Raw genomic sequence first — 12,660 nt, 5'->3', positions numbered from 1 at the left:
TCAGGGGCAAAGCCACATCAGTGGTATGGAATCCAGGAACCCCATCTGCAGGCAGCAGGGTGGCAGGCAGTGTCCTCACTCTGAGCCACACTCTACAGTTACCTGGGATCCACCGCCAGAGGCCGTGATGCAGTCGGTCAGTGCTGGGCCTGGGGCACTGGCGTTTTATGTGCAGCCTGCATGAAACTGGTTTATATGAAGTCTCAGAACCCAGCCAAAAATGAAAAGTGGGAGGCCCGGGAGGTCATGCTGAAACGGAGAAACTACCAGCTCTGGGAATCAGTGGGTCTTTAAGAGTGGGGAGAAACACGATTTGGCTCCTCCTCTGAGATCTTGCTCTGGTGAGTAGAACTGATGGGAGAGTAAAGGAACAAGAGAACACATCTACAGGCTCCTACTGCTGGGTGAGGACAGCGGGCAACGGGGCCTCCTCCAGGGCCAAGGCTCAGAACAAAATCTCATTCTGAGATGACTCAGCAAAGCTCTGTGGAAAAGACCCTGATGCTGGGAAAGACTGAGGGCAGGAGGAGAAGGGGGTGACAGGATAAGATGGTTGGATGGCAGCACCGATTCAATGGACATGAGTTTGAGCAAACTCTGGGAGATAGCGAAGGAGAGGGAAGCCTGGCATCCTGCAGTTAAGGGGTTGCCAAGAGCTGGACATGACAGTGACTGAACAGTAACAAAGCTCAGTAGTTGACTGTCTTGAGAGAGGGGCAGAGAGGGAGTATCAGAGCCAACTCAGAAGTTCTCACTGGAGGAGCAGCCGTGCAGTGAATGATGGCAGAGAGCACATGAGCGGGAGCACACTTGAGGCAGGACAGGTGGTGATGGGCTGTCTCAAGCCTGAGTGTCTGATGAGTGAGGCATCTCTCCTGAGATGTCCAGCAAGGGCTGGACCAGAAGGAGGGAGGCGGCAAGGAGTCAGGCTGGAGATAAATGAGTTTATAGGATTGTAGGAGATCTCCTGGAAAAAGATGCCAACTCATTCTCCAGGGTCCATAAGCAAGGATTGTATTTATAGTGACTCAATTAACCCCACATTTAATGCACAGCTTGTGCCCTAGACAAAAGGTACATGGGGTGCTGTTCGTAACAGTTGGGTTAGGTTTCCACCTCAATTTTGTTGATATCAGTCTCCCCTAAAGTATCAATCCAGGTCAAATAGACTGGGTTGTTTTTTGGTGAAAAGCTTTGTCTTCAACACTCCAGGCTGCGTATGTTCAATTTTTCCCAGTAACATCTACTTCCCCCTCTGATCACTTAAGTTCAACATCCTAAAATAACATTCTTACCCCCAGCTAAATCTACGTAGTTTAAACCTTTTTTTTTCTTTTTTTTTAGAAAATAAGGTTAAAAACTAGGAATAAGTTCAGAACACCTTATGAATCAGCACATTCCTCATACGGCAGTCATGTTATTCAATCAATTTACTTTCTTGGTTAAAAAAAAAGAGAGACTAGGGGATAGATATTTTCTGTCCCATTATTATTCTAAAAGCTTAAGTACAATAGCCTTGAAGCTCCTTTTCCCTAACCCAGATCTCTGCCTTCTTTACTCTGTCCTTTTCCATCACCCTTTCTTTCACCACAAAAGAAAATTCCCTGCTGGGGGCCTTCTGCACTACAGACAGTGTCACCACACTATCCATAGATCCTTCCCTCTGGCTCACTTGTGATTCCCTGGTACTGCCTCAGAAGTTTCTGGTGTCCCCATCTACTCAAAATGTACCTTCTCCATGATCTCTTCATTGGCCACCTGTCAAGAGCAGTGGGTCCTACTGCCGTGAAAATGATGGTGACAATTGATGGAGTTTTAGAAGCTGAGGATGGACAGCAGCGAGGCAAAGATCCGAAGCCAGACTGTGTTCCTGACATGACAGGCAGAGACCTTCAGTGTCTATTCTGGGGACACTAGAGTATAACAGCAGGAAATTGTCATGAACAGCTTTATATTTTAGGGTGAGCCCTCTGGAAGCCTGCAGAGGGCTTCTGAAAGGAGTGAGAGCAGAAGAACAAGAAGGGTTAGTGCTACAGTCCCTGGAACAAGAGATGAAAGGCGGCAGGGGGACTGGAGAGCAGGAGGTGGAGATGAGATATAGGAAGCAGATTCAAAAGGAGCGAGGACTGACTCGACATGGGGAAGAAGGCAAAGGAGGAACCTACAACATGCTCTGCTTGCTAACCTGGGTAACTTCATTCAAGGTCTTGGCAGGTAAAAGTCTTGGGTTTGTGTCTTATTTGCGCTATTAAAAAAAAGAAAGAGGATATTTGATACTTGTAAATTATTAAGCCAAATACAGAATAAAAATCCTTTAATACTTGGAGATGCTATACTATTTCCTACATAAGAGAGTAGACTTTTTGGACTCAGCCTATCATTTGAAAACCTTTTTGAAATCCAATTCATTCTGTTTTCATGCCCTGTCATCAAGTACTGCCTCAACAACTCCTACACTCTCTTTTTTCTTTCTAGCTCCACTGTAAGCAAGTTCTTCTACTTGCTGACAACTAAGTATGATTAACATTCCATTTTTCTTTGCCTATTTCTTATATCAGGAGATTCAGCCATTCACTCAACAAGTAATTATTGGCAATCAGTGTACAAAGTGAAACAGAAGAAAAAGCTACATTACTAGCCTTCAAGGAGCTCATACTGTGTGTGTGGCTGAACATAAAAGCCCAAAGAAGCCTTACTGCCTTGAACTATAGTTGGGTGGCACACAGAGGTAAACAAAGCTTTCTGCGTTTCATCAGAGGTAGCTGTCATATCTGGAGAGATCAGACAAGCCTTTATTTGGGGTGTCCTCAGAGTATTTAAAACAGGGACTGCCATGTCTTATTTTAACTAGTCACGTACAACACAGTACTTTACCGGGTACCTGCCATGCGATAGTCATGGTATGTGTGTGTGTAGGGGGCAGGGGAAACGAAAGTTTGTGTGTTTATTCTAGATGAAATTTCAGAGTAATTCTAGATGAAAGCTGCAGAACAAACAAAGGTGTGGAGGGTAGAAAAGCAAAGGACATGTGAGGAAGAAATACTATATTCTGCTGGAGCTTAGATATTTATTTTTTAAAAGAGTTAGATATCCCAAAGAAGATGTACGAATGGCCAACAGATACATGAAAAAAGGCTCAGCATCACTAGCCATCTGGGAAATGCACCAATCCACATCAATCAAAAGCACAATGAGATATCGCTTAACAACTGTTAGAAAGGCTATCACTAAGCAGTTAACAAATGGTAATGATATATAGAAAAGGGAACCCTTGGGGAATGTTGGTGGGGATATAAATTGGTGCAGCCACTATGGAAAACAGTATGGAGGGTCCTCAAAAAACTAAAAAACAGAAGTAGCATATGATCCAGCATTATCACTTCTGGGCATATCTCCCAAGGGAGTGAAATCAGGATCTTGAAGCGATATCTGCACACCTGTGTCCATCACAGCATTATTCACAAGAGACAACATATGGAAAACAATCTAACCATCCATCAAGAGCTGAATGAATAACAAAAATGTGGCATACATATACACTAGGATATGATTCAGCCACGAGAAAGAAAGAAATTCTGCTGTCTACGACAACATGGATGGACCTTGAGGGCATTATGTTAGGGGAGGTAAATCAGACAGAGTAAAACTAATACTGCATGATATTACTTGTATGTGGAATCTAAAAATGCCAAACAGATGAAACAGAGTAGAATGGAGGTTGTCAAAGTCTGGAGGGTGAGGGAAATGAGATACCAGTCAAAGGATACAAACTTTCAGTTATAAGATGAATAAGTTTGGGGGGTTAATACTGTATTTATTACATACTTGAAAGCTGCTGAGAGAGTAAACAGTAAATGTTCTCACTGCAAGAAAGAAATGGAAATTATATGAGGTGATGGCAATTCTAGCTAATGATACATTGGTAATCATTTCATAATATATGGGTATCAAATAAACACACTGTACACCTTACACGTACTGTTAAATCTCAAAAAATTAAAAAAGGTCAAATAAACAAATTAAGTCGAATAATGTCCTAGAATGGAAGCCTGAGTGGCACTGACTTCGTTCAGTGGGTGATGGAAGAATAGGCAGGAATCACAAAGAGCTTCTAATCAGGGGTCTGGTGGTCTGTGAAGGATGTTCAGGGAGGAGAAAAGGTAGGCAGAGCAGCCACAGGCAAGTAGACAAGACAGAGTAAAAGGAGGCAAGAAGTCGGATGGTACCGACGGGGATGGAGGCACACTGGGGCCCACTTGGCAGGACATGACCGTGGACTGGCTGTGGGACAGGAGTGAGTGCTCCGTGAATCAGAGGGCCTGGGGGATTCTAGATGGTCTTCACATAGCTTTAAAAATTAAGATAGTTGAAAATACTGAAGAACAAAGTCCCAAATTTTCACATAAAAACTTGGATTTTTGCTTCTTCCTGCAAGTCACAAAACCCATGAAATTGCATCTCCACTCAGCCGCTTAGAGCTGAGAGCTGCTGTTCTCATGGAAACAGAGACAGGCTTCCTCCCTCCTGCCCCCAGCAGCCTGCTCCACCCCGTTATGTAGCTTTACGGCACTTGTGGGCATTTAGGTTTTCAGGTCTGCCAATGCGACCCGAGTTCCAGGTGTGGGGGCCAAGAGACTCACCAAATTGGGAAATTAAAAAGAAGAGTTATTTTTAGGAAGGTGCTCCTCAAAGATTTAGAAATGCTGAGCTGGTCATCTTAGCATCCTTCTTGACCTAACTCACTGTTTTCAGCTTTTCCTTTTTTTTTTTATCTAAGCTTAGAGCGGAGTTCAATGTAATTGCTGTCTACCCTGATAGGACGAGACACACAGTTTTAACTTCTTACTCTGATATGAAGAAAGACTGAATATTGAAAAAGTGTAGGGGGTTTTTGCTATAAAACTAAGGGGGGGGAATGGGGGGCACAGATGAGTTTTTGAGGAGCAGCAGCAGGCAGTGATTCAGGTCAGGTTCAGGATTCTGACTGCTTGGTTTAAGTCTGCACTGCTGTGTCCTCACTGTGACCTCCATGGGCCAGCACTTAACCTCTTGTCTCAAGTGTTTATAAACCAGGGAGGTTAGAATAGGGCTTAAGTGTGTTAGTCACTAAGTTGTGTTTGACCCTATGTGACCCCATGGACTGTAGCCTGCCAGGCTCCTCTATCCATGGGATGCTCCAGGCAAGAATACTGGAGTGGGTTGCATTCCCTTCTCCAGGGGATCTTCCTGACCCAGGGATTGAACCTGGGTCTCCTACCTTGCAGGCAGATTCTTTACTGTCTGAGCCACCAGGGAAGCCCCAAATAGGGCTTACCAGAGACAAAGCTTAATAAACGTTAGCTTTTATTAGTATTGTCAGAGAAAACAGTTTTCTGTCACTTACTCTACTTTCTGGTAAAGAGTCGCCTGAGTACTACATACAGCAGCATTCAGATTCTGGTGGAGTTTTCCTATCCCCAAAATGTGCTCCTATGTTTGAGGACTCTTCAGTCTGTCTCTAAATTGCCTCTTAATTGTGTTTCTTGGCTTGGGAACTCCTGGTAATTTCCATCTTCCTCAGCCTGGTCACCAGCTATAAGGTATCTTCCTTGATCACAGGTCCAAAGATGAGACTCACCCCTTCCCCTAAAGAAGAGACCTGAATTTGCACTTTACTGCATCCTAACTCAGCGCACAACCGCCTCTCTCCTTCACCCCACCCCCAGGTTCCCTGAGGTTTTGAGCCCATAGAGACCAGAGGCTGCTCCATTTCAGGTTTGTTTCACTAGTCATTTATACTCCACACTCTGCCTGTGCTGAAGCTGGGGCTGTTAAGCTCTGGAGCCTAAGATGGGGAATCCATGAAAATGCTGTATTAATTAATATGTTTAATCATGGTTCTGCCACTGTGTAGTTGTGGCAAGTTATTGAAGCTCTTCATGCCTGTTTCCTTACCTTTGAAATGGGGATTATAATACCATCTCAAGGGGCTTCCCTGGTGGTCCAGTGGTTGAGAGTCCAGCTGCCAGTGCAGGAGACATGGGTTTGCTCTCTGGCCAGGAAAGATCCCACATCCCAGGAGGCAACTAAGCCTGGGCACCGTAGAGGCTGAGCGCTACAAGAGAAGCCCCGCAAGGAGAAGCCCTCAACCGCAAACATTTACAGGCTGTGCCCAGCAATGAAGACACAGCCACAAAAAAATAAGTACTCTATAATGGCCTATATGGGAGAAAGAACTAAAAAAAGAAAAGGGTGGATCTGTGCATACGTATAACAGATTCACTTCGCTATACACCTGAAACTAACTCAACATTGTAAATCAACTATAACACCAGTAAAAAAAAAAAATTTTTAATGGTGGTGCCCATTCTACACTTCAGACAAATTAAACTAGAATCTCTCAGAGTAGGGGAAAAAACCCAACTTGCATAGGGTTGTTGCAGAGACCAAGTATGCTCAGTCACTTAGTCATGTCTGTCTCTTTGCAACCCTTTGGACTGTAGCCCGTCAGGCTCTTCTGTCCATGGAATTTTCCAGGCAAGAATACTGGAGCAGGTTGTCATTTCCTACTCCAGGGGATCTTCCAGACCCAGGAATCGAACCCATGTCACATTGCAGGAGGAATCTTTACCTGCTGAGCCACCGGGGAAGTCCAAATGAGTTAATTAATGCATGGCTTGTGTTTAGCAAAGTGCTGGTCAAAGGCATACTAAGAATGAAGCGGAGAAAGCAGTGCACACCAGGTGCAACAATAAGGGGTGCTTTGTTGTACAGAATTTATGAATAATAAAATTCACTAAAAAATTGATCGCTTATTCAGTCAGTTAGTTCAGTTCAGTCGCTCAGTCATGTCCGACTCTTTGCGACCCCATGAATCACAGCACGCCAGGCTTCCCTGTCCATCACCAACTCCTGGAGTTCATTCAAACTCATGTCCATCGAGTCAGTGATGCCATCCAGCCATCTCATTCTCTGTTGTCCCCTTCTCCTCCTGCCCCCAATCCCTCCCAGCATCAGAGTCTTTTCCAGTGAGTCAACTTGTCACATGAGGTGGCCAAAGTATTGGAGATTCAGCTTTAGCATCAGTCCTTCCAATGAACACCCAGGATCGATCTCCTCTAGAATGGACTGGTTGGATCTCCTTGCAGTCCAAGGGACTCTCAAGAGTCTTCTCCAACACCACAGTTCAAAAGCATCAATTCTTCAGGATCAGCTTTCTTCACAGTCCAACTCTCACATCCATACACGACCACGGGAAAAACCATAGCCTTGACTAGACGGACCTTGGTTGGCAAAGTGATGTCTCTGCTTTTTAATATGCTATCTAGGCTGGTCATAACTTTCCTTCCAAGGAGTAAGCGTCTTTTAATTTCATGGCTGCAATCAGCATCTGCAGTGATTTTGGAGCCCAAAAAAATAAAGTCTGACACTGTTTCCACGTTTCCCCATCTATTTCCCATGAAGAGATGGGACCAGATGCCATGATCTTTGTTTTCTGAATGTTGAGCTTCAAGCCAACCTTTTCACTCTCCACTTTCACTTTCATCAAGAGGCTTTGGAGTTCCTCTTCACTTTCTGCCATAAGGGTGGTGTCACCTGCATATCTGAGGTTATTGATATTTCTCCTGGCAATCTTGATTCCAGCTTGTGCTTCTTTCAGCCCAGCGTTCCTCATGATGTACTCTGCATATAAGTTAAATAAGCAGGGTGACAATATACAGCCTTGGCGTAATCTTTTTCCTATTTGGAACCAGTCTGTTGTTCCATGTCCAAGTCTAACTATTGCTTCCTGACCTGCATACATGTTTCTCAAGAGGCAGGTCAGGTGGTCTGGTATTCCCATCTCTTTCAGAATTTTCCACAGTGTATTGTGATCCACACAGTCAAAGATTTTGGCATAGTCAATGAAGCAGAAATAGATGTTTTTCTGGAACTCTCTTGCTTTCTCCATGATCGCTTATTACCGCTGTGCAATTAATTCAAAACTATACCAATGATACAACAGTTTCACTAAGGTGGACTGTTCCCACCTCCTACCCCCTCCTTTGGTATCCTCTAGTGCCAGTTATATATTACACTTCAAACAGATAATTTATAAATAGAATGCCAAATGTAGAACAGAGGCAATGACACGTACATAACAAGTGTCACCAGGGTTCCCAGTTTTCATCCCATAGCTATGGCATAATTCAACATTCTACTTAAATTTATCCCCAAGTACAACATTTTTTCCTTGCAATGGCTTAATTGGCAAAACATGCCTTTTGGTTATCACAATTCAGTTTGCTGAGATGGTCTTACCGCTACTGATGAACAGATCTACTAGCTGTTCCTTGGAGAAATCAGCATCCACTTCGGCTCTCACTATTTCACAGGGGAATCCTGCAGCCATTTGTCTGTGCTGTGATAAGAAAAGAGTATGGTTAGTTCTGAACTCTTTCGCATTTTCAAAGAAAAGGAGAGGGTATGTGGTTAACCCATACCTTCAGGCAGAGTGCAAGCTGATGGGCGATGTAGTCTTGCAAGCTCCCTTCTGGGCCATGGAAAATGACATTATGATATTGCTCAACCTATTAATAAACCAAGAGAAGATCTTAGGTAAAAATGCTAAGAAAAAAAGTGATACACGGTGTAGAATGTCCTTTCTGATTGTTTTCTGCCTTTCAAAAGATTAAAAGTATTTTTCTAGGGATTGGCTTCATTCACTGGGCATATGGTCTTTCATTTTAATGTGAACACTGACAAACATAGTATTTTATATTTTACATAGTATTTACACATGTTTATAGCAAGAGAGGGCCTTTTTTGAAAAAGTGTACTCCTTTCTTTCCTCCATTTTCTACACTGAGGTTTAGTATACTACTGGGAACACAGTTCCTAGTGTATTTTGTCCCTTATAGATATTCTGTAATTTTTAAAAAATTATTATCCTTTACAGATGCTCTTTAGTTCAAATTTTACCAATGCTTATCTTACTTTTCAGAGGTTAAAATAGCAGTGAATATTTTTCAGGAAATTTTGGACAACACAAAGAAAAATAAAGAAGCAGAATAGAAATCACCAAAGCAACCACTATAATATGGTTCATGTTTCCTTCCAGTTTTCTTCTCTGCACAGTTGATATGCATGTATTTGGTTTTTAAGCATACAGGAGTGCCATCTTTTTACAACTACTGTATATCAGAGAATACCTTAGTGTTGACTTTTTACATAAAGGACATCTTCATGAGGATAAAATACTTGGATCAACTCTCTATATGATCCCACCCTTCGAAGCACTGAATTCCAGAAATCTAGGTAGAGTCTGGCTGATCACTTTTCCTTTTTTTAAAAAAAAAGCCTTCCTTCCTGGAAGCCTGTAGTGATTTTTAAAACTCTTTATCCTCATGTATAAAAATATCTTATCTAAGAACAGGTGGAGATGTAGTGGGTGCTAAGATGGAAAGTCAAGGAATGATGTTTTATGCAGGACAAGGGCAATGATGTTTGGAGTGAAATTGGGGTGGAGATCAGCCTCCCACACCCCCATGATCCAGCGCTGTGCTCCCATGCTGGGGAGGTTTCTTCCTAAAAAGGTTTGGCAGAAAAGGACCCACACAGGTGAAGCCCCAACCTTACCAGTACCGTTGACGAAGTTCATACGAGGATTGAGCCACCCAGACTTAGAAAAGTGTTAAGACACGACAGGGCCTCTTCTCTCAATGGGACGATGTAAGGACAGGGATGTGTACCTTTGTGCTGCTGTTGCTCTACTGTGCTCTGACCAGTTTGTCCTTTTATATAACAGGGAAGGTCACATCCTAGAGGGTGACCAGAGTGGACTTTTGTGAAGACAGTGACCATGCCTCTGGCTTCTTACAGGAAAAGGCAGATTCTGAGACATGAAAGGAAGGTTTGAGGGAAAGACCTTAGCATGGAAGGAAAAGGGAACTCCTTCCTCACCGGGGGCCTTTAAGACCTGAGTTTTGGCCTCCCAGGAGACCCTGACATGTTTAGAGGAACTCCTAGGAAGGGAAGGGAAACCAGGCTTCACCACTAGGTGTCAGACAATGGGCTAAGGAAGGAAGTGATCCCCAGTGATGTTGCACTGGGGACTGAGTTTTAGGCTCTGAGAGACAATTTACCTGGTAGCCACCAGTGATTTAATCTTATTTTAAATATTATTCCACCACTGCTAAGCCTTCAATAGAAAAGGGACGAGTTGGATTCACAGTGGGGGTAGGGCGGCAACAGAGAGACTAGCGTGTCTGGAAGAAAAATGACAGTGGCTGCAGCTGCCTGATAAACATCAGGATCCTAAAATGAGAGATTGAGCTCAGCAGAGACTGGCCTGGGCTGTTTTCTGTGGAACTGGGAATCTGAAAACCAAGCAGTGGTAAAAGTGCCAGCCAGGACCAAGACTTGGACAGGGCCGCCCTCAGAGACACAGGAGAGATAATATCCTCGAAAGTTCAGTTGAGGTTCTGCTTCTAGGTAGTGAGGCTATGGTGCCACAAGACTTCAGGGGTAAGCTTTTATTAAAGAAGAATTATTATAGCATAGTCTGTCCTCATTTGTACCTATGTGATACGGAAGCTTGGGGATACATAGATTGTTCTTGTCATTAAAAAATGTTGCCCGTTGCCCAGATTTATCTAGTTACGGTCTCTTTCTCCCAATTTTAAATGAAATAGGGTAAATCCTTTGGACATGTGCAAACTTTTTTCAGCTTGGAAAGTTTTCCCTCCATTATGCTTTTGTTAATTTCTCCTCTTCTAGTTCTAAGGCACACCTTGTAAAGCTTAAGTTCCCTTGCTGTGCTCTGTGAGGACACCTGTTCCTTCATCATTAACCTAACTCTGTCCTTCTCTTCTACACTCACAGCCCTGAGTGGAACTTTCACTTACCACCTCTGTTCTGCTCTTTATGATCTAAAGTACAACTTCAATGAGGCCATTGCATTTTTTGGTTGTTCTTTGATGAGCTCCTTGGCTCATCCATCTGCTTTCCAAACCTTTTCATCTTATCCTGCCCTTTACCGTGGCTTTCTTGCCCTGCTTTCACAATCTATCTCCTTGCATCCTCTAGAGAATGAACATCATCTTCCAAAGTTCTTTGTTCTTTTTTTTAAAGTTATTTTTAAGCTGTGTTCTTCTGAGTTTTCAGGAAGGTTTTGTTCTTTTCCGCAGTATTCTTCCACAGTATAATGCTAAGTTGTCACGGGGTATTTATCTACTGTGAAGCAACAGGAAGAATTCTGCAGTAAAGCAGGATGTGTGGACCATTACTGATTTCACTCACTGTCCACTGATTTTCCATCAGGTCACTAGATGGATGTCAGGCTGGTGTCTGTAATTTCCAGTTAAACTCCAGGATCCAGCACTGGCTGCAGTGGACTAAAGTCCTGCTGTTTCCCTTGGCAGACAAGTACATGAGCTGAACTGCAGACCTGGGAAGCAGGATGCTCCTGTACCAGCCCATCGAGAGTGCAGATAGAATATACTTCCCGATGCAGCACAGTCTCACCAAAGCCCATGATCTCTGCTCAGGTATTTCTAGGCTCCAACCTCTGAGCAGCTGTGGAAGGACCTGTGCTGACAGGGGGTGGAGGAAAGTATCATGGTGCTGCCACAAGCAGAAGACTAAAGGATGTATGCTCAATTTTCTAACTGCTAGTAAATCTTGCTTTTTTTTGAATCATTAGTAAAGATGGATAAGAGAAAGATAACAATATTTTCCTATCTCATCTCAGGTAGGCCTCAAATAAATAAATCTGACAATCTCTTGCTCTTCAAATTAGAGAAAAAATTTTCTAGATTCTTGCCCAAGGAAGACCTCAGTTCTATTTTTCTCAGTTACTATGAAGCTTTATCCCTTTTTAAAAAGTACTTCAGTGGGAAATTGTGTGTTAGGTGCTGCCTGCCAGGTGCAATTTTAAAGCAGAAATCTTGAGCTCTCCAAATTAATCCCAAATTGCCATGAATTACTGGGTAGAAATTTTCTCACCAAGAATGGATAGTTTCACACTAGTGAAACAGGTACAGATTTTCAAGGTTTACTGAATAGTCTGTGCTGTGTGCTGTGCTTAGTCGCTCAGTCGTGTCTGACTCTTTGTGACCCCATGGACTGTAACTCGCCAGGCTCCTCTGTCCATGGGCATTCTTCTGGCAAGAATACTGGAGTGGGTTGTCATGTCCTCCTCCAGGGGGTCCTCCCAACCCAGGATCGAACCCACGTCTCCCGCATTGCAGGAAGATTCTTTACCAGCTGAGCCACCAGGGAAGCCCAAGAATACTGGAGTGGGTAGCCTATCTCTTCTCCAACGGATGTTCTCGACCCAGGAATCTAACCAGGGCTCCTGCATTGTAGGCGAATTCTTTACTAGCTAAACTACCAAGGAAATCCACTGAGATTTTCAACTACCACTGCTATTTAATCTTGTCTCACCTTTGAAAACAAGTTTAGCCATCCTGCCAAACTGCCTACATTTTCTTAAGATTGACTTTGAAATCATGTAACAGCAAGAGACCCAACTTCACAGCTAAGCTGTCTTCAATTCCAGCACCTCATCTTTTCTCAGATTGTTGGTTCTCAGGAAAGACAGAAAAATTTTACTGAAAGGCCATTCACTAGTAGTAAGCATGTCTGTTCACATAGTCTTACATCCTTTCTAGAATATAAATAAGTAAATTCAGTAAGTAA

General features: G+C 43.3%; 1 protein-coding gene across 1 annotated transcript in view; it reads right to left on the bottom strand.

Annotated features, from left to right (window-relative positions):
- Positions 1 to 12,660, bottom strand: part of CTTNBP2 (cortactin binding protein 2) — a 169,820-nt gene that overhangs the window by 23,962 nt on the left and 133,198 nt on the right. The window contains 2 exon segments of the mRNA XM_055420804.2: positions 8,281 to 8,380; positions 8,463 to 8,549. Of these exon segments, the coding sequence (XP_055276779.2) occupies positions 8,281 to 8,380; positions 8,463 to 8,549 (187 nt within the window).

This window comes from Moschus berezovskii, chromosome 3, assembly GCF_049115385.1.
Source record: "Moschus berezovskii isolate FMDL1 chromosome 3, NW_MosBer_1.0, whole genome shotgun sequence".
Lineage (NCBI taxonomy): Eukaryota > Metazoa > Chordata > Mammalia > Artiodactyla > Moschidae > Moschus > Moschus berezovskii.
Note: the sequence above shows the minus strand (reverse complement) of the source record. Positions and strands in the feature narration are given on the sequence as shown.